The 22,457-nt window shown below is 42.8% G+C and overlaps 2 protein-coding genes across 2 annotated transcripts in view; both read right to left on the bottom strand.

Moving 5' to 3' along the window:
• Positions 1-1,521: 1,521 nt before the first annotated feature.
• kcne4 (potassium voltage-gated channel, Isk-related family, member 4) lies at positions 1,522-2,500 on the bottom strand (the record flags this gene model as incomplete). The annotated part of the gene is made up of 2 exons (XM_080547781.1): positions 2,424-2,500; positions 1,522-2,098 (listed from the first exon to the last, which is right to left on the bottom strand). The coding sequence occupies exon 2, from the start codon at positions 2,056-2,058 to the stop codon at positions 1,522-1,524; it is 537 nt and encodes a 178-aa protein (XP_080403907.1). The 5' UTR covers positions 2,059-2,098; positions 2,424-2,500.
• Positions 2,501-5,408: 2,908 nt separating this feature from the next.
• acsl3a (acyl-CoA synthetase long chain family member 3a) overlaps positions 5,409-22,457 on the bottom strand; it is a gene marked incomplete at both ends in the record, with an annotated part of 22,173 nt that continues 5,124 nt past the window's right edge. The window contains 12 exons of the mRNA XM_080547797.1: positions 5,409-5,566; positions 5,731-5,888; positions 6,261-6,375; positions 7,177-7,368; positions 7,802-7,876; positions 8,616-8,788; positions 9,346-9,485; positions 14,893-14,964; positions 15,795-15,918; positions 18,571-18,721; positions 21,193-21,331; position 22,457. The exon at position 22,457 is cut by the window's right edge and continues 109 nt beyond it. Coding sequence (XP_080403923.1) covers positions 5,409-5,566; positions 5,731-5,888; positions 6,261-6,375; positions 7,177-7,368; positions 7,802-7,876; positions 8,616-8,788; positions 9,346-9,485; positions 14,893-14,964; positions 15,795-15,918; positions 18,571-18,721; positions 21,193-21,331; position 22,457 — 1,498 coding nt within the window. The remainder of the gene's footprint in view (positions 5,567-5,730; positions 5,889-6,260; positions 6,376-7,176; positions 7,369-7,801; positions 7,877-8,615; positions 8,789-9,345; positions 9,486-14,892; positions 14,965-15,794; positions 15,919-18,570; positions 18,722-21,192; positions 21,332-22,456) is intronic.

Raw genomic sequence — 22,457 nt, 5'->3', positions numbered from 1 at the left:
CTATCTCCATTTTTGTCAAAATTGAGTTTTTTTTTACATAATCTGATCCATTAGGTGTTTATTGATGCCTGTGTGGTGTTATTTTTTAAATGTTTACATTTTTGAGTTAGTAATTAATAAAATACAACGGTTCCATCTCACAAAACATAATGGAATGTAAAAACTTTGACACTCAATATCTCTGAACTCCCCTAAACAGAGATAGAACCTTATCATTCTAAGCTCACAAATTGGTATAGATGGGTTGTTGGAAAGGAATGGTTTGGACGAATGACATATCAAATATAGGCTAATTCTCAATGGTAATACTACCGTAGTTGTCTCAACCACAACTATGGATCTTTAAGTCATTGGCTGATACTGTATATAATGGTATTATTGAACTATTGTTTAAAACATGCTATTTTTACCCACTTGTGAAAGGGACCTGTCAAAACCAGCTGATCGATTCTCATCCCCCCATCCCCATGAAAGAAAGAAACTGATTATTTAGGCCTACACTGTCTTAAGATCTGGATAAAGAATGACACAAGGCCAGGTTGAACACTCTGAGGTGGCCCAATGCCAAAAAGAATACTCTCAAGATAATGATATGCATTTTGATTTATCGTTGTTTTAATCTTGAAATCCCAATCTGTAGGCCCGTTACTGAAATAAGTGTATCCATGCACCCAACTGGTGGTGTACAAATGAATGTAGGACTGCTCCCTTCTGGAGAAGACTTGATATTGCAACCTTAAACTCAAATAGAGGGACAACTTTTTTTCAACATAAAACTTTTATTTCCCCCATAAGAGAAAACACACAATCTCTCTTACTGTAACAAAGAGCGTTATGAAGTGTAAGTAGGCTATTTATAATAATTTGCAGTGCATTTCTTCATTATACACAAAAACCTTCAAAGACGTATTTCTTTACAACAGGCTTTGAGGCTATACATTTAATACGAATTTACAGACACCGTTAACTCATCTTTCAAGTGGGTTCCAGGTACATTTAAATGCTCTTAACCGGATGGCCAGAACAGTTTAAGTTCTACTTCTTGAGCTAAAACTTCTGTAAGTCTCAAGTCTGATAATATACAGGTGCAACTCAAACATTTTGAATATCGTGCAAAAGTTCATTCATTTCAGTAATTCAACTTAAAGGGTTAAACTTAAATATTATATAGACTCATTGCATTGTACATATGCATGATTATACTTTTCAGAGGGCTGACATTTCTGTATTTAAAATCCTTTTCTTATTGATTTCATGTAATATTAAACATGTCTGAGATATTTAATTTGGGGTTTTCATAAGCTGTAAGCCATAATCATAAAATGTATAACAAATAAAGGCTTATAAAAGATCTCGCTTTGCATGTAATGAGTCTATATAATATCGAAGTTTGAACCCTTTAAGTTGAATTACTGAAATAAATGAACTTTTTGATATTCTATTTTTTTTAGTTGCACCCTGTATTCCCTAAGACGCATCATATTTTACTTCTGTGTCCCCTCTCGTCGTCCACTCAGAGCATCACGACTCTTTGAGCACCTCCACTGAATCATCACTGTGGTCCGAATTTACCCCCTTCAGGGTCTCGTCGGGACCCTCTGCCGTCCCGCTGTCCGATTCCTCCTCGATGGCGAAGCGCACGTCTGCAGAGGAGCAGAGGGAACTCACGCTGCTCTGCTCCATGGAGCACAGGGCGCAGGCCAGGGGGGACAGGGGGACCCTGCCTTCATAGAGTCTATGGTTCCCGGCGGAGAAAGGGAGCGGGAGCGACACCTGCACGGAGGACAGTTCCGACACCACCCCGGTCAAGGTAATAAGACTGTGTTTCTTCCGCAGCGCGCCCCACTCCCGCTGTTCCTCCTCATGCACCAAGTGCGTAAAGATGTTGGACCTCCTTTTCTCGCGCCTTTTGGAACGGACATAGCCCAACATAATGCCAAAGAGGAACACCCCATAAAAGCACATGACTATTAGAATGTACAGGTACGCGTTGCCATCGCTTTTCTCTGTTTGGGTTTGGGACGCTTGGGGTGTTGTGAAGTTGTCTGACCTCTCCATCCTCAGTGCAGCCTACGAGGTGGAGGAGCGAAACACTTTGCTGGAAATCAGAAACAACACGAAGATCAGGATTAATAATAATAATAATAATAATAATAATAATAATAATAATAATAATAATAATAATAACTTTACTTGTATAGCGCTTTTCCTGCAAACGTTGCAGCTCAAAGTGCTTTAATCATTATATAATTTTAATTTAATTATTTTGTAACTTAAATGCAATATTAAAATTACGGGTTTTTATAATCTTAATTTAATTATTTAGTCATTTAAAGGCAATATTAGGCATTTCTTGTTTTGTAAATAGAACACATTTTCAGACAGCTTGTATTGAAGTGGTGGTAACTTAATTGCCAGCTTACCGAGCGGTGAAGCTGAGCCTCATATGGTCCTGGTTGACTGGTTCGTGTCCAAGTACACAGCCGGAGTGAGTGAGTGCGCCTTACGAATTTAAAAGGAACACCAAAGTCCCACTATTTATACAGCGACCTCAGGATGTCATGAATGACGTGAGGACTGAGACAAGTTTGGCTCTGGGTCAAACCACGGAGTTGACACAGCCCAGGCACGAACGTGTAGTATATTTTACTTACACACACATGCATGGGTATGGTATGGGCCTGTTCTCCTGACAATGGGGGTTTTATGACACCTTGTAAACACATCCTTTGTCTTAAGGGCCATATGTTTTTGCCTCAGGAAGTGCTGTCCTTATATGGGCATTTTAGGATGACTTCCTGTGAATCTGACCTGACCTTTAACCTGGAATGACTTATAGGCCAGGTGACATCATTGTGGGGTCTCCTACTTTTCACACCTCAAGCATCTATGCAGTGACTGTGGCCTGTTTTCATCCCTTGTATTTGCATATGAATGTTTACAAATACGACAGCAGCTTTAGAAATCTGTCTCTTTTGGTCACCTCAGCCTGCTGACCAGACCTACCATCTACCAGCTGTGATATCCTGTATTCCTGTACTTTCTTTCAATAAATAGACTTAATCTACTCAGAACTATATTCTTCATTTTAGTATTCAACAAGTAACTTAATAGACAACAAACGCATGGAGGACGGATCGTGCCACAATGAAATACAATACACACATCGAAAACGCAACACACATCGAAATGCAAATGCAAAAAAATGGAATATTGGTGCAAACGTGACAAAGAGCAAATCAGATTATGAATCTGGTTAGGCACCAGTCCACAGCATAGACTAGGATACTTAACAGAGCATCGTATATTTCTGATCCGCAAAATAAGGGTTTATTTTTCCGTTTATGAGGTTAACGTGTTTGATTATCATCATCATCATCATCATCATCATCATCATCATCACCATCATCATCATATGTCACCAACTTGCAACATTGCTTGAATGAATGAATTTAGTTCCAGTTGAGCCGATAACTTTATAGAGATGTTTAGACAAAACAAAACAAACTGTCTCAAACTCACTCGTGGAATACACCAAACTCAATCTTTTATTTAACTAGTTTAATAATTTCCAAGGCAAATTACAACTAATTACAGTTCGATGCACGTGTGTAATGTATGTTCTCTTAACAAATAGGTGAGAGGAGCTCCAAAACAAACTGGTTTATATAACAAAGCCTAAATAGATTTAAAATATAGACTATACATCTTTTCTCTCCAGTGATCACTGCCCCCCTATTTACAGTACAGAACATCACAGAGATAGTAATCAGGACTTACAAAGGCATGTTATTTCTAGTAACAGTATACAACACATACTGTCAAGAAACCCCATCTTTCATTGCAGTGCAGCATAGTTAACATATATGTCTTATGTGGTTAACCACTTAAAACCACTTCTCACAATTAAAGGCAACAGGTGTCATGTGTGGACAATGTTACATGGAGCCATGTTTGTTCCATTTGGGAATCTTTTGTGGTGAATCATAAAGGCATCTACCAAGCCTTTGCACACACAGATGACAGTTAAGAACTACAGATGATTGATGACAATCATTCTGAGTAAACGGTTAAAAACACAGTGTCACATGCATGCACACACGCACACACACACACACACACACACGCACGCACACACACACAAATTAATGAAAGAATTCAGTTACACAACCAACCACTACAAGAAGAAACAACAGAAGTCAACAGCTTCCTGTCCCGCAGGAAACAAGACAAGTCGCTCAGTGGAATTCAGGGTTTTGAAATGATTCAGGAGGAGTGTAACTGAAAACTAGCCAATAAGAACCTCTAGATATCTAAGATGGAAAGGTACCTATTCGGTTGTTGAGTCTGACGTCAAACGTGACGTTTAGCAATTTCCGGGTCCAAACCAGAAATTCCCCGCACCAGAGTACCAGTGTACTACAGCGGTAGAATGACAGTTCAATAGTTTTTTAGACTCGGATTTATTCATACAACAAGGGACACAGCACTTTCCTGTTTTCCCCATATTGTCAGGGTCTTTGAGTGTCGGAAAAGCGCTATACAAATACAATGAATTATTATTATTACTGAGGCATTTTGAAGAGAGCGCCTCAGCCAACTTTGGACCCGGAAACACGTCACGACTTAACAACCGAATAAGAACCGCTAGATATCTAAGATGGAAAGGCAGCTATTGAGCAACCTGGACTATTGTGTGAGCCTACCTTTTATAACAAAAGGCATTGCCTTTAATGTAATCTGAGAATGACTGGAATGTGAGTTATGGTGCGAAACATAGTTCTAAAATTGCTCTTTGCTCTAATCCCAACCTGTGGCGATTTCTAAGGAGTAACTCCAGGACTCATCCATTAGGCTGAAAGCATAAGTAGAAGAATGAGATCAATAAGAATCAGAAACAAGAGCCAGAATATGAGGAGAAGAATGGGCGCGTGGGCGAAAACAAAAAGAAACACAAATGCATTTCCAACCAACCTGAGCTTTTGATTACCTGACGGTCTATATTAAGATTATCTTCATTAGATACGAGCTCAACAGACAACAAGACCAAAGCTGTCCAGTCTCATAACTCACACCTGGAAACAATAATCTTATAATAAGGGCAGAGAGAGGAATTCAAACGGGCACGACAGGGGGTGGGCATGGAGATTTTAAGATCAGTCTTCAGGGCTTAACTACAGTATATCTATTGATTTGAATGATTTTTCAAAAAAACTATTAGAATATGATCTCTCACTCTCTGTCTTTATTTATTTTTTTGGTCTCAGGAGAACAAAGTAGATTCAAGTCATTCTGGTGCTTCTTGGGTTTGGCTCATCCGAGGATGAGGGACGGAGGAGGGAGGGAGGGAGCTGGGAGGCTCGAGGCAGGTGACGTTCTCTGTGCTCGGACAAGCTTTGGTCTGCTCCTTACTTCCCTCCATACATTCTCTCAATGTCGTCCTGGTAGTGGCTCTTGAGCTCTGTGCGTTTGAGTTTAAAGGCCTCCGTCACCAGTCCCGTGTCCGGGGTCCACGGCTCTGCGCTCAGACGGATTTTACGGGGGATCTCAAAACGCTCCAGCTCGGCTGCACAGAGAGGTAAGGGGAACATAAAACCACAATGAGAAGGGGTGACACGATCCCACTACATCCAAAAGCTGCCTCACTAGAGCCTGGTATATTTTTGTCAACCTCCTCTCTCTTCCACATGTGGTGGTACCTGTAAAAGTCTGAACTTTGACCTCTCTCACCTGCGAGTGCAGCCTCAGTGATGACCTCTAGAACAACCTCCTCCATGGCCACGTTGTTACAGAGCTCCTCCAATGAACCTCGGATACGATACTGCTCTGAAAGTGCCAAAAGCTGCTTCTGATTGGGCACCACAAAACCAATCACATATGTCTCATCGCTGCGGAGGAGAATGATTATTTAAAGGGGAAGTCTGTAAACGGTATACATCCATTTTTGGATTTATGTATTATGACAGTTCAACTGTCTTACCCCCATCAGAACCCAACATATAAGATAGTTTTACTCTATTGCTTAGCAAACAATGCAACTGTAAACAAACATTGAACAAGATACAAGTGTTCCTCTATATAGATCATTTAGGCATCTGGCAACATTACAGTTACAGACATTAACAGAGTCTGATTAGAGTCTTGATTATGCAAACAACTGACCTAATGATAACTGATTTGAATTTGGTTGGATTGATCAAAAGTTTGAATGGAAAGTCAAGATGGGAGCGTAGAATAGGTTCACACACAAACCAACCTACCTGTTGGCATAGGCACAGATGTTGTCAATAAGGGGGCAGCTTTTCAGCATGGCTTCCACCTTCCCAAGAGACACGTATTCCCCTGCTTGCAGCTTGACTAGGTCCTTCTTGCGGTCTGTGGAAAGAGAAAAATCGCCTGTCATACTGTGTGTTTTGTGTGTGTGTGTGTGTCTGTGTGCGTGTCTAAAAGATGTGGGGCATAAACGGGAAGAACGGACACATTTTCCATCGAACTGCTTATTTTTACAGGCTGATGCTGATAAGAAAGAGACGTTCTGGCAGACGTTATGTAAACAGAACTGTAGTGGAATTCTGTATAAGTGAGGTAGAACTGTCAAATAGGGGTTATTCGAGAACTGACATGCCAGACTGATGGAGTACAGTAAGACCAGAGGTTATCCAGAAGGAAGTTAGTGGTTTGAACAAAAACGTCTACGTTTTTTGTGAGGTCATTGGTGGTATTCAGTAAAGATCTGCCATGGTTTCTAGCGGTTAGGGAGAGAGAGATGGTCATAGTTTTAAAGTGGCAGTAGTGGTCAAGCAGTTAGTTTATAGTACCGGTAGTTGTAGGAGCTTTGAGATATCTTTGGTGTAAATATTTAATTTTGATGGTAGTTCTATTGCTGAGAGTGGCTGTAAAAGCTTTCTAAACGTTTCTTGAGGTACACGGCTAGTAGTTTAAACGTTCTTAACACTAGAAGAGCCGCGTGGGGTCACAATGACCCCTGTGAGTAAAGTTTTCTGCAGTTTTTCTGTGTAGGAGGCAAGCTAAAAAAAGAAGCGCCCTCTAGTGACCTCTGTGTGTAAATAGCAGATTTACATTCTAAAAAGGGGGTCTATTTGACCCCCAATGCGGCTCTACTAGTAGGTAAAATAGGCACGGCTGTTGTAGTGTTAATGCTCTCCAGTCCCTCACCGATGATCTTGAGGCAGCCGTCGGGGTGGAACTCTCCGATATCGCCTGTGCAAAACCACCTCTGGCCGTTGTTGTCCACAAAGAAGTCTTCACGGTTCTTGGCCTCGTTCTTGTAGTAACCCATGGTAACGTTGGGCCCGCCAACCAGAATCTCACCTCGCGGGTTGGGCTTGTCTGTGCTGTGATAACAACCTGGAGAAGAGATGGGGGGAAATGAAGTCAAGTGGATATATATATCAGAGTAGAAATACAGTGGAAACACAATGTAAATAAAGACAGACAGCGTGTTTATATGTACTAGCACTGCTTATTCTGTGGAGTATGATTCCAGTGACTTCCTTACAAAAACATGTGGTGACTGACTACTGTGTTTTTCTATTGAAATATGAAGGAATGATATTTCCCCTAAAATGCTGTCCATCCCTCACATTGGCTAGGACATGTGTGTAGATAATGTGGGATGGATTGGTAAACTGAAAGACATTGTTTTCGTAAAAGCGTGTGTTTTCATAAGAGCGTGTGTGTGCGTGTGTGTGTGTGTGTGTGTGTGTGTGTGTGAGAGATTTTGAATGCATGTGAGTTTGTAGAGAGTACCCAGGGGTATGCCTCCCATTGTCTCACTCACCCTCCACCCAGTCCTTGAGTTTGATTTCGGAGCAAATGAGTGGCCCTCCCACTCGCCCGGTGCTGTAGTCCCACACTGCAACACAATGCAGAGGTGCACACGCACATCAAAACACACATTACATGTCATCATCGCAAGCTGCAGGCAGCGGCTGCACCGTGACTCACAATGGCACTGACCTGCATAACAGAGCTCCCCCCCGTTACCATGGCAACCTGACCCAACCAATCTCCTCCTCACCATGGTAACCCCTCGCCGCCAGGCACCTTGCTCTCTCTCTCCCATCCCTGACAGATCAACAACATCTAAGCAGAATCCACCACAGCACGGTTTGCTGTTTGGAAAAAGGCTGGTGGATGGATATGACTTTAAAAACCAGAGTCGGTTCGATTTTGTCGTGGGTTGATTTGTCAATCGGCTCATTTCACTTCCTCCTTCTTCCCTCTAATTCGTCTCTTCCCTGTTATTTATCTTCGTTACTCCCTCCTTCCCCGTTCCTCTCTCCCGCCCCCGTCTCTATCGGCCTCTTCCTCTCTTAGCGGCTGTGGCGCAGGAGGTAGAGTCGCTGTCTAATGATCACAAGGTTGGCAGATCAGCGGTTCGAGCCCCGGCTGGCCACATGTCGAAGTGTCATTGGGCAAGACACTGAACGCCAAAATTGCTCCCAGTGAGCGGGCCAGCGCCTTGCATGGCATCTTGCCGCCATTGGTGTGTGAATGTGTGTGTGAATGTGTGAATGAGAGGCCGTTGTAAAGCGCTTTGGAGCAGCTTTGGAGCAGCAAAAAAGGCGCTATATAAGTGCAGTCCATCTTACTCTCGCTGATGGTGCCGGCTCCGCAGGTCTCCGTGAGGCCGTAGCCCTGACCCACGGGGCAGCAGAAGCAGACGTTCATGAAGCGCTGGGTGGCGGCGGACAGGGGGGCTCCGCCCGACAGCAGCACCCGCGTCCTACCCCCCAGTAGGGAGCGCACCTTCTTAAACACCAATCTGGAGAAAGGGAGAGGAGAGGAGAGGAAGAGGAAGAGGAAGAGGAAGAGGAAGAGGAAGAGGGGAGTGGAAGGAAGGGAAGGGAAGTTGGGGGGAGGGGGGGGGATTTATGTTTTAAAACTCCCTGCTTAACTATGTTTACCTATCTTGTGAACAATCCTATCTTATCGTATCTACTTATCTTTTAGAAGAATCTGTGCTTATCTGCTATTTCTATAACGTGTATGTTTAACTTGACATTTTGCCTGTTACATCTCGCAGAACATATAATGAAGAAAACTGCAGAACTTTGTGTGTGAATGTGTAAGCAGGTGTGTTGGCATGTACATATGTGTTTGTGTGTGTGTGTGTGTGTGTGTGTCTGTGTGTCTGTGTGTGTGTGTGTGTGTGTGTGTGTGTGTGTGTGTGTATGTGTGTGTGTGTGTGTGTGTGTATGTGCGTGTGTGTGTGTGTGTGTGTGTGTGTGTGTGAGAGAGAGAGGGAAATCGAGGCTGTGCGAGTTATCAATGTATTGGTGGATGTACTGTATATATAGGATTTAACTGGGGTATCATTACTTGTCACATAGTGGTGTGCTGAAGCCTTTGGAGAGCTGCTCCAGCTTGTAGTTATAGGCCAGGACAAACAGGGTGCGTTGGACAGCGCTCATCTCCTCCACCTTGGTCATCACAGTCTTATAGATACGATCCATGATCTCCTGTAGCACAGAGAGAGAGAGAGAGACAGAGAGAGGAGGGAGGTGAGGGAGGTTAGTATGTTCTGGATCTGTCTATAATGTGGTCCAGTCACTAACAGCAAGATGAGTTGCACAGTGTATTTGAAGTTGTGAGTTCCTAATATGGAGGAGCTTTGGGCCAGGCCTAGCCCAGACAGACAGACAGACAGACAGACAGACAGGCAGACAGGCAGACAGACAGGCAGACAGACAGACAGGCAGACAGACAGACAGACAGACAGGCAGACAGGCAGACAGGCAGGCAGACAGGCAGGCAGACAGACAGACAGACAGACAGGCAGACAGGCAGACAGGCAGACAGACAGGCAGACAGGCAGACAGGCAGACAGACAGACAGGCAGACAGGCAGACAGACAGACAGGCAGACAGACAGACAGGCAGACAGGCAGGCAGACAGGCAGGCAGACAGGCAGGCAGGCAGGCAGGCAGACAGGCAGGCAGGCAGACAGACAGACAGACAGGCAGGCAGGCAGGCAGGCAGGCAGACAGGCAGGCAGGCAGGCAGGCAGACAGGCAGGCAGGCAGACAGACAGGCAGACAGGCAGGCAGGCAGGCAGGCAGGCAGACAGACAGGCAGACAGGCAGACAGACAGACAGACAGGCAGGCAGACAGGCAGGCAGGCAAACAGACAAACAGGCAGACAGGCAGACAGACAGACAGACAGGCAGACAGACAGGCAGACAGACAGGCAGACAGACAGGCAGGCAGACAGGCAGGCAGGCGGGCAGGCAGACAGACAGACAAACAGACAGACAGACAGACAGGCAGGCAGGCAGACAGGCAGACAGACAGGCAGACAGGCAGACAGGCAGACAGACAGACAGGCAGACAGACAGGCAGACAGACAGACAGGCAGACAGACAGGCAGACAGGCAGACAGACAGGCAGACAGACAGACAGGCAGGCAGGCAGGCAGAGACAGAGTGCAGAGTGGTCACACCTGAGGTCGGAGGTCTAGTTCTGAGGTGCTATGAACAGAGATAAGACATGGAGGGAACGGCTTCACATCTGCATATTGTTTTGTCTAATCTGATGAGATTTCTTGTCCTGGGTACTGCCAAATGACTGTACTTAAATCAAATCAGAGTGTATTTATCATATACAAAGGATACAGCTGTAAATAAGACAGTGACATACTTATTATAATCTCTTATTATAATACTCAACAGTGTAGAGAAATAGAAGGATATGACTACACTAACATCGAGTAAAAATGAGACAATACACAATATACAATCAAAAGTAAGGGGTAACGGTAGAGTTTTTAGAATAACATACTGTACACGTGTGCATTAGCAGTATGTAAACAAAGATAATGTTTTACACAAACATTGCGGAAACAAGTGTGACTGAATACAGCAATCATAGTAATCATAGAATGATACCATGATGGTGCATTGGGTTAGGGAACAATTTAGTCAATACGAAACGTTAATGTTGCATAACAGAATCTCACCTAAACAAAGAATTCATCATTTGTCAATCATAATTACCAACAATAATAACGGGAAACCACACAATGGGGCATGGGAGCACCATACTATAGCACGGGACTTCTACACCGGTTCTGTCGTTCGAGTTATTTGGGTTTATTTGCATGGGAAAATGTAACCTAGTTTCCACAGAAGACATTGAAATAAAAAGGGAGGGAGAGGACCGTAATTCAAGAGAAATTCAGTTGTCCAGTTATCCTGAGAGTTCTCTTTGTGGGAGATCGGAGGGTTGGTAGTGCCAACACGTTCTGCCAACCCATGCTCTCTGTTTTTCCATTGACAGACTGACTAGTGTGAGAGTTTGTCCAAACCCACTAAAACCAAGAACACTTATTTATTGAATTCATCAGAATTCTGAAACCAGGGTCCAAGCTTTAATGAAGTAAAGGGCACAAATAACAAACAATAAAAACCAGCTGGCGTGTGTGAGAGCCTGTGTGTGTGTGTGTGTGTGTGTGTGTGTGTGTGTGTGTGTGTGTGTGTGTGTGTGTTAGATAAAGTAGTGAGACCGGAAGCTTACGTGGGACACATGCAGCCTCCTGTCATGTCACAGAAAACGACACACACACACACACAGACTCTCATGTGCGTGTATGTGTGTGTATGTGTACGTGCATGTATGTGTGTGTGTGTGTGTGTGTGTGTGTGTGCGTGTGTGCGAGTGTGCGAGTGTCTTGGAGAAAAACCGCACGGGGAGTTCTCACGTTCTGTTTACAGCTGTGAATTGTTCCAGACACTGAGGCCCTCTGACATTTGACCTTTGAACCCCGGGGGGGTCCTCATGGGGGAAGAGGCAGATGAAGAGCTTGGGGTCTCACAGAGAGAGGCTTTCTCAGTGACAGTGAGGCGCAGCACAGGGGGAGGTGGTCACGGAAGACTGAAACACTGAGTCACCAAAGAGTGAAAGGGAACCAGATGAGGGAGCGAGGGAATATTTTGTTTTGTTGTTTGTTGTTTTCCAATACAAAAAATGAAATGAAATGACAAATGGTTTTGGGTGATAAAAATAACAGTTAGCTTGCCTGTACAAGCAGTTTTTAAGAATTTGACATGTTTGGCATGGGCAGTAGTAGTAGTAGTAGTAGTAGTAGTAGTAGTAGTAGTAGTAGTAGTAGTAGAGGTCATAGCAGCAGACATTCTAATAGATAGACTAAAAACTTGGGTAGGACCTTGGGGCACCGTCCTAAACTGGTTTAGATCCTACCTACAGGACAGCAACTAGTATGTTTCCATTGGCAACTTTGTATCTGATCAAATTAAAATGACATGTGGAGTCCCCCAAGGATAAATTCTTTTCAATCTCTACATGCCTCCATTGGGGCACATCTTAAAAATGAACAAAATTGCCTACCACAACTATGCAGATGACACTCAAATCTACATAGCCCTCTCGCCGAACGATTATAGTCCCATCGACAATCTCTGTAATCTAATTGAACAAATAAATGCCTGGATGAGACAAAACGTCCTTCCTAAACAAGGACAAAACAGAGATAATTGTATTCGGTGCACCTGACAAAAGATCGAAAGTCAGTACAAAACTTGATTCTCTGTCTCTTCAAACAAAAAACAGGTCAGGTCATCTTGGTGTAATTCTAGACTCCGATCTAAACTTCAACAGCCACATAAACTCGATAACTAAACCAGCCTACTATCACCTGAAAAACATAACAAGAATGAGAGGTTTCATGTCCAAGCAAGACCTTGACTCATCCATGCATTTGTTTCGAGTAGACTTGATTATTGTAATGGTCTACTAACAGGCCTATCTAAAGGAGCTGTTCGTAAATTGCAGCTCATCCAAAACGCCGCTGCTAGGGGCCTAACAAAAACAAAGAAGTTTGAACACATTACACCAATCCTGAGATCCCTGCACTGGCTACCAGTCTCTCAGAGAATAGAATTCAAAGTACTCCTAATTACATACAAATCACAAAATGGTCTTGGAGTCGGACCAAAATACATATCAGATCTCCTCCCACCCTATATTCCAGCAAGGCCCCTAAGGTCAGCTGAGACTAATCAGCTAATCATTCCAAGAGTGAAAACAAAACACGGTAAAGCAGCTTTCCCTGAAGAAATCAAACAGGCTCAAACCCTAAACATATTTAAAACTAAGCTAAAACCCTTCATGTTTTCAACAGTTATGATTAAACACTTTTTTTTTAAATGTTATTTTTATTATTATTGGTCATTGGTTATAAAGCCCAATGCACACAGCGTGTGATTTTGTCGCACCTCTGAATTCGATTCCATTGTTTTGAATGCATCTCAATGAGACAATGCACACGGCGTGCGATGCGATCTTGTCGCACGACAACATTCGGTTCTCCATTCACATTCATTCATTCATTGGTGTGAATTGAGAATCGAATGTTGTGCATTAGCCTTAACAATCATTATTACAATCAACATAACACAATTAACTTTTATTGAGTCTGCATCCCATTTCAGATTATATTTCCCTCTAATATGATTGGGTGGATCATAATTAAGTGTAAGTACTTGGGTCTTCTGAACATTTAATTTGTAACCTGAAAGTGTCCCATATTCCTCTAATAAACCCATCAGTTTTGGGATTGTCGGTGTGGGGCTGCGCTAGACATACCAGGACGTCATCAGCAAAAAGACCAAGTTTATGCTCACCAGCTGCCATGTCTATTCCCTTAATGTCTATTCCCTTAATGCCTTATCCATTGGCTCAAAGGCTCAATACACAGGGCGAAAAGGCAGGACAGGGGAGAGGGGAGGCGGGACATCCCTGCCTGGATCCGCATTCCAGAATGAAGGATTCAGATAGGTCTCCGTTCATTTTGATCCTTGCGGATGGACTGTCATATAATGCTTGGAATGTTGCAATAATAGACTCATGAAAGCCAAATCTCGATAGCACCTTATATAAAAAAGGTCCACTTAACTGAATCGAAAGCTTTCTCTGCGTCCAAACTTACGAGGGGCTGCCTCTATTGTGTGTTGTGTGATACTGTCTGATAAAGTTGGTGCGTAAACATTGCCATACCAGGTTTGACTGAATCCAGCCACACAAAAAAGAGCGAGACAGAGCAGAGTGAGATAGTGGAGATGATGGAGGGGGTGAGACAGAATGAAGGAACAGAATGAGGGAGTGTGTGACTCCTCAGAGGGAGAGAGAGAACCCCTGAAAGCTGTCTCTGTTGGAGCAGCAGAACTACGTGAGCTTAGAATGATAAGGTTCTATCTCCGTTTAGAATGATAAGGTTCTATCTCCGTTTAGAATGATAAGGTTCTATCTCCGTTTAGAATGATAAGGTTCTATCTCCGTTTAGAATGAGAAGGTTCTATCTCCGTTTAGAATGATAAGGTTCTATCTCCGTTTAGAATGATAAGGTTCTATCTCCGTTTAGAATGATAAGGTTCTATCTCCGTTTAGAATGAGAAGGTTCTATCTCCGTTTAGAATGATAAGGTTCTATCTCCGTTTAGGGCAGTTCAGAGATATTGAGCGTCAAAGTTTTTACATTCCATTATGTTCTGTGAGATGGAACCTTTGTATTTTATGAATTACTAACTCAAAAATGTCAACATTTTAAAAATAACACCACACAGGCATTAATAAACACCTAATGGATCAGATGTAAAAAACTCAATTTTGACAAAAATGGAGATAGAACCTTATAATTCTAACGTCACGACTAGTTTAAATCAGTGTCCTATGACGCGAGATCCAAAATCCTTTTATTGCACAACCTCTCTTACACAACCAAGGTTGGTGGACATGATGTTTGATTCAGAACACTTTCAAGAGATGGAAAAGAAATCCACATTTGCAACATGTTGAATACACAGCCTGATCACAACACACATCTTGATAGCGTACACTAGGTAGGATGTCTTACCGGTACAGCTGCCATCAGAGTCGGCTGCAGGACACTGGTATCCCCTTTACTTCCTCTTTTTATCTTTGTAGACTAGCGTGTGAGAGAAAGACAATACACTATTGTAACAGAGGAGGATGCACACACACACACACACACACACACACACACACACACACACACACACACACACACACACACACACACACACACACACACACACACACACACACACACACACACCTACACACACACACACACACACACACACACACACACACACACACACACACACACACACACACACACACACACACACACCTACACACACACACACACACACACACACACACACACACACACACACACACACACACACACACACACACACACACACACACACACACACACACACACACACCTACACACACACACACACACACACACACACACACACACACACACACACACACACACACACACCTACACACACACACACACACACACACACACACACACACACACACACACACACCTACACACACACACCTACACACACACACACACACACACACACACACACACACACACACACACACACACACGGCCCGCTCTACATTTCTGTCATACAGTATTTAGATTAGTGTGTTTGACACATTTACATTGACATTTTTGCCATTTAGCAGACGCCTTATTCCAAAGCGACTTACAATCAATACACTTGAATACTAAGCAAGTGAATCATCAATCCACCAGTCGTAGCAGGAACAGTAATCCAGCTCAGGCCCGGGGCCATTGATAGAAGGAAAAACCTTCTCCTATCACCTTCTTCTAAACCTATTTTTTTTTTTTTTCTACACTGGAGAGAACAGTACAAGGGGGGCAATAGACACTTCGAGTGACAGAGCAGCGGGCCAACCTACCTGGTCCGACAGTGTCTGCGGGGAGGAGTAGCCGATCCTACAGCCGTGAGCCACACACACCAGCTCTGCACTCAGCTCCAACACATGAGCCAACGGCAGGTACGCGATGTAGGTGTCGTTATCACTGCCAAAGCAAAATACTCAAGTTATCTTTTTACGTTATTTCTTCTGAGTGGGGCAGTCCCACTCATATTTTTCCTTTTATTGACAGATACAGTAGAGATTTAGACAGGAAGGATGGGTGAGAGAGAGAGGAGGGATGAGAGGAGGGATGAGAGGAGGGATGACATGCGAACCGGGGACCCTGCGATTACATGGTCAAGATAACTATACTCAAGTTATCTTACACATGAACATTTGATTCATAGTACATGAATGGAAAACAATCCAAACACCATCATCCCCTCCAAGCTGGTCACCAAACAGCAGAGACCTTGGTTTCAGCACCTCCCTCTGCAACTGGATCCTAAGACTTCCTTAAACAACACACCCCAGGTCGTCAAGTCGGACAACCGCTCCTCCTCCACCCTGACCCTGAACACCGTTGTGCCTCAGGGTTGTGTGCTGAGCCCCCATCCTCTACTCTCTCTTCACCCACGTCTGCGTACCGATGCATGGCTCTAACTCCATCATCAAGTTTGCAGATGACACCACGGTGGTAGGCCTGATAAGTAACAACGACGAGACGGCCTACAGGGAGGAGGTTCAACACCTGGCGGCGTGGTGCGCTGACAACAACCTGGCCATCAACACCAGTAAGACCAAGGAGATCATTGTGGACATCAGAAAAACTGTGAACGCTGTTGACACACACACACACATACACAGACAGACACACACACACACACACACACACACACACACACGACTAACCCTGAGTATCCCCCCCTCCACCCTGGGACACTATGGCTATGATAATGAAAATGACAATACTATGACGACAATGACAATACTGTGATGGCTGCACATCCCTGGTTAATGTGATCACTCTATAACCTTTGCACTACAGATGTTTACATTACTACCTTCGCACATACTGTATATTGCACATTGCACATGATCTCCTGATAGACATTCTTTTTATACAGTACTTCATTAGATACTGTACATACTACCTCACTATACTAGCTACATAACTGTACATAGTTCAACTGCTAGCCCATAACTGTACTGTACATAACTCTAAACTAAACTGATGTTAACAACACTACCTCTGCACTGTATAATGCGTAGTTACCTATCACTACCATTCCTGTTCCATTTATATCATGTTCTTATATCACTATATGCACTTTTGGTTGGATGCTAAACTGCATTTCGTTGTATAGTACTTGTACTCTGCGATGACAATAAAGTTAAATCACATTTTTAAAAGATCACAAACAAGAATACATTTACAGTATTGTCTGAGCAGAATAGGTCTGTTATGGTTCTAAATGTTGACTTGCATTCTAATATGGATAATAAGAGAACATCACTACTTGATACAACTTTCCTCTAAACAGGCAGCAGTCCAGGAGGATCCCATTTCAATGAATATGCATGAAACAGCGAACTATAAATACTAAAAAAGAAAGACTTAATTAAAGATCAAAATAAGTGTACAGCAATAATGTTCTTCATGGATCAAATGAAAGATGATGTTTCCCTCTAAAGGGTAACGCCTGAACCCCTCTCTGACCTCTCTCCCTCTCCCACTCCTATTCCCATATTCCTCCCTATTCCCATTCCTCCCCTCCGGCCTTCCCTCTCTTCATTCGGTCCCTAGAGAAAGACCAGAGAAAGGGTTTCTAGGAATCCAAAGCAAACACATCAGTCAATAGCAGAGCACCAATTTGGTGGTACTAGAGCTAATGTGGCCTTGTGACCTATGCCTCTGCACATGCTCAGATAAGTCCAGGATGTTGACTCATTGATAACTTTTTTTTTTCTTTGACTATTTTACCTTATTCAGCATTGTGATGTGACACCAAGATTTATGATCATGATACTGCACTCAGCCAATGACAGCTGAGTTCAGTCTAACTGTAAATTGAGGGGTAAGAGCAGACATGAATGAATTGTTTATTACTATTTTTTATTTATTTATAGGGTTATTTCTAGTGCACATTCTGAGATATTGTTCATTTTAATTGGTATAGTTCTTGAGATTTCTTTTTAATTCCACCGCTCAGCTGCTCCCAGCCCATCCCACCTCTCTCAAAATGTCTCATCTAGTTCCTGAAACGTTAAACTCGTAGAGCCTACACAGATCTTAAACTAAAAAATATATATTTTTGCTAAAAGTCTAATTATATTGATTATTGATGTCTGCCAGTCACCCAGTAGTGTTTTTCCTAGGGTTATTTTTTTTAGAAGAATATAGTTTTTTGCCAGCCATTCCTGAACCTTAGATCAAAAGTCAGAGACCAGAGGGCAATACCAAAACAGATGATCTATTGCTTTGGTTTCCTCACTACAAAATCTGCATAGTGACGATTGTTCAATGCCCCGGATGGTGAGCATTCTTTTGGTTGCAATAACTTTATACAGCAATGTACACTAACTGTTCTGGAAGATACAATTGAAATTGTAATCAGCTTTCTATGGCTTTTAAAGAAAGGTGTACTTCAGCACTACAGTATTTCATTTTCAACTACCTGAAAAATGAGATGTTTAGGAGATGTTGGCAGTTAGTTTGTTCCCTGAGGGTGATGGGCAATGACAGACTGGTAGAAGGAGGCAGGACAGTGAAAGGTTGATAGAAGGTTGGTTAGAAGCTGAAAGGTTCACCTACCCCAGGTTGGGTATCCTCTCAGCCATGCCTGTGATGCCGGCGATGATGTTGCTATGGGAGATCATGACGCCCTTGGGGATGCCTGTGGAGCCGCTGGTATACATGATGACAGCGATGTCGGTGGGCGACGGCTGTTTGCGCCCGCGAGCCACTGTAGAAATACAAGGACACACGTGTGCCCAAACACTCGTTAGCGTATGGGCGGAGATACTAAAAACAGGGTGTATACAGGAATCTTGAGGTTAATTTGAAAGTGACAGTTGGATCTAAGTGACAATTGACACTAGAACAGCCGTGTCTATGTTAACTACTCAGGGTATATACAGGAATCTTGAGGTTAATTTCAATACCTTTCTAAGACTTTTTTTCTAAGACCATGTCAATATTTTTCCAGACCTCACCGCCACTTGGAGCTGTAACCGTTGACATCAGTGACACCTTTAACTTAACAGTTTTAGTTTGCAATAGACTAGACCACTATCATACAACAGAATTTCCGGTTCATCTTTGTTTTTTTAATAAAACTAATGAATTCACGAACTTTTACTAAAAGTTTTTAGGACTCAAACTCTTTGGACAGAGTCTAATTCAGAAAATACCTACAAAATTCAAGACTTCATAAAATCATGATAAGACTTTTTAATACTTATTAAGGGTCTTGATTTTCCCAAAATTGATTTATCAACTTTTAATACTTTTCAAGACACCGCGGATACCCTGTAAAAAGTTAGGTAAAACTGAATGGAAGTAATGGGAGCACAGTGGGATAAGGCATATCTAGAGGACACTAGGAAACTGTCTAGAACGTTTATCAATATAAAACGTTTATAGAGGCACAGAGAGAGGAAAGGAAAATCTGTCAGGTGAAATGTTAAACCACCAACGCCACCATTGGTAAACATTCTTATGGCTCTTGGCACTATCAGCGAGGAGATACGGTATGTCTGAGAGCTGGGTGTTGCCGCCAGAAACACCATTTTCCTCTCCTTCTCCCTCCCTCCCTCCCTCCCCCTCTTCTCCTCTCCTCTCTCTCCTTTGGGCTTTGGCTGGGGTGTTCGTTTTCATCTGACGTAAATCCTGTCTTCACTGTCAGCTCATTTATGTGAGCTTAAGTTGTCCAACCTTGTTTAGGTTTGTCAAAACACCACTCAAGTGTTATGTCATGTAACTAAGACATTTCAAAATATGGAAGTAGAAGTTTCTAGAACTAAATACATGAAACATGGCTACAGCCACTGTCTATAGTTTGATATCAGTGAGTCCTTCTCATGAGGGAAATTAAGACTTTTCTATTGTTTTCTTGAGTGTGGGGTGGAGAGCCGGTGACTGTGCAATAATAATAATAATTAATAATTCATTACATTTATATAGCGCTTTTCCGAGGCTCAAAGACGCTGACAATATAGGAGATACGGAAAACACAAAAACAACATGCAACATGGACAATGTCATGTGTAAAAATAAAAAAATCCAAGATGACTGCAGCAGGCTCGGTAAAATAAAACACAGGTATCACCGAACACAGGTAAAAAAGAAGGCAAGCGGAGCAGAGAGAAAGAAGGGTGCAAAAGAGAGAGGAAGGGAGAGACAGGACATGACTAGAAGTCTACAACATTGATTCGAGAGGAGGGGCCTTCTTCTGGCTAACTCAAGCACACAGATACAGGGTGGGGAGGGGAAGGGGCGGCTGATGTCATGTGAAGTTTACAGTTATGTGTATGAACGTGACTCCCCTCAATCCCGGGCCGGTCTCCCCCCCCACTCCTCCCCCATCTTACCCCTAATGGTACCAGTACTCGACTTGTTTTGGGTCAAGCAGTGGAGGGGTCAGTGACAGCTGGAGGGAAGGGAGGGAGAGAGAGAGAATGATCGAGGAAGAGAAGGAGAGATAAATAGTTTCCAACCTCCCTGTACGATTTTAATCTGACACAGATGTGTCCGCTTCCTCATTCACATGACCTAATGAGCCACCCCGGCGACCGCCTCGTTTACTGAGAAGAGTGGAAGAGGACCGTGAGGTCAAACTAAAGAGATCTACAACCATTCCAATTATCAGGAGATAGACTGAGGATGAGAGAGACTGAGGATGAGAGAGAAGTGTACAATTAATGACTACGACCATGTTATTCAGTTTGACTTGGCAAACATTGGTCCTTACTATCACTGAATGAGTGTCATTCATTACTATTCTCCTGCTAAACTTATAAAAATAGATAGTGTAGGGCCCAATACAGTGACCAGCTTTAGATGGAGCTGTACTGGGAACACATGCAATAACACATCGTGAGCTTAGAATTATAAGGTTCTATCTCCGTTTAGGGTAGTTCAGAGATATTGAGCGTCAAAGTTTTTACATTCCATTATGTTCTGTGAGATGGAACCTTTGTATTTTATGAATTACTAACTCAAAAATGTCAACATTTAAAAAAAATAACACCACATTAATAAACACGTAATGGATCAGATTATGTAAAAAAACGCAGATAGAACCTTATAATTCTAACATCACAACATGCTATCACATACTGTACACAGGGGACAGTAAACATATTCTCCACCTCCCTCATCCACACAAAAACACCAACCACACTCGTCGTTCTCACACACGGTAACCATGGTTACCGTTCTCAGGCCGGGCCCCGAGTTCTTGGACAGCAGCCATGTTGTATACACTGATGCCTCGTGGGTAACCAGGCCACTTGGTGGGCGTGTCTTCCACTACCACGATGTGCTGCAGTCTGGGTACCTCCAGAAGGATGGCCTGAATGAAACCAAAGGGGAGAGAAAAGAAGCCTTTACCTTTTCTTTTTACTGTTTCCCCCTGCTTTTATATTAATTCTATGTAATGTATATGTTTTTATATATGTTTTTTATTCACTTGATGTTCTTATTCGTAAAGCACTTTGAGCTGCATTTCTTGTATGAAAGGTGCTATATAAATAAAGCGTTACTTACTTACTTTAACACTAGAACAGTCATGAGGGGTCATTTGGGGTCATTTTGACCATGTGATTAAAGAAAAATGTTCTATCTTTGCACTCGATCAAATTTCAGGACCCTCCTTTCATGACTTTGACTAGATATGTGCGTTCTACCACCCAGTATCCTTACATTTTCAGAATCACATCAGGATAAGCTAGTATAAAGCTATTTTGCTAGTTTTTCTGTGTAGGAAGCAGGCTAATTTACAAGCGGCCAACTAGTGGTCGTTGTGTGTAAATAGCAGCTTAGCATTGTAAAGAGGCGGGGCCGAGCCGGCTCTTTTATTAGGTAAAAAGGCACGGCTGTTCTAAGTGTTAAATACAGCCCGAGAATGGAACCTAACCCAGGCATTAAACCTATGTAGAGGAACAGATGTACTGCTTGTACATAAACACATGCAGATTGCTTGATTGAGGCTTTTAAAAAACTAGTCAAAACACATCTTTTCTCCCTGGCCTTTGACCTGAGGTGAGCCTGCCTTCCCGACACTGCACTCTTTGCACTTTTATTTGTACTGCACCTTGCTTTTAGTGTATTTTTCTATTTTATCAGTTTTCTTTAATCTGTATTTTATCTCTTATATCTTGTTTTTCTATTTATATTTTATCTGTTAAGCACTTTGGGCGGCTCTTGTCGTTGTACATTTTGTGCTATATAAATAAACGTTACTTACTTACTTAGTTATTTACTACACGTTAATGTCTATTGACGACCGAAACGTGCAGATAAATTCTTTCAATCTTTCATTTAGCTTTTTCAGCTTTCCTAAGTGTGTGTAATTTTAGCCCACTCTTCTTTATCACTGTTCCTTGCCCTGAAATGGCTGCGGAAAGTACAGCCTTGCTCTAGTAAATCAAACTGAAGTGATGCGGTATGCTGGAGTTGTGTGCGGTTTTTTTCTTACT

This window comes from Nansenia antarctica (assembly GCF_963989245.1).
Source record: "Nansenia antarctica genome assembly, chromosome: 17".
Taxonomy (NCBI): Eukaryota; Metazoa; Chordata; class Actinopteri; order Argentiniformes; family Microstomatidae; genus Nansenia; species Nansenia antarctica.
Note: the sequence above shows the minus strand (reverse complement) of the source record. Positions and strands in the feature narration are given on the sequence as shown.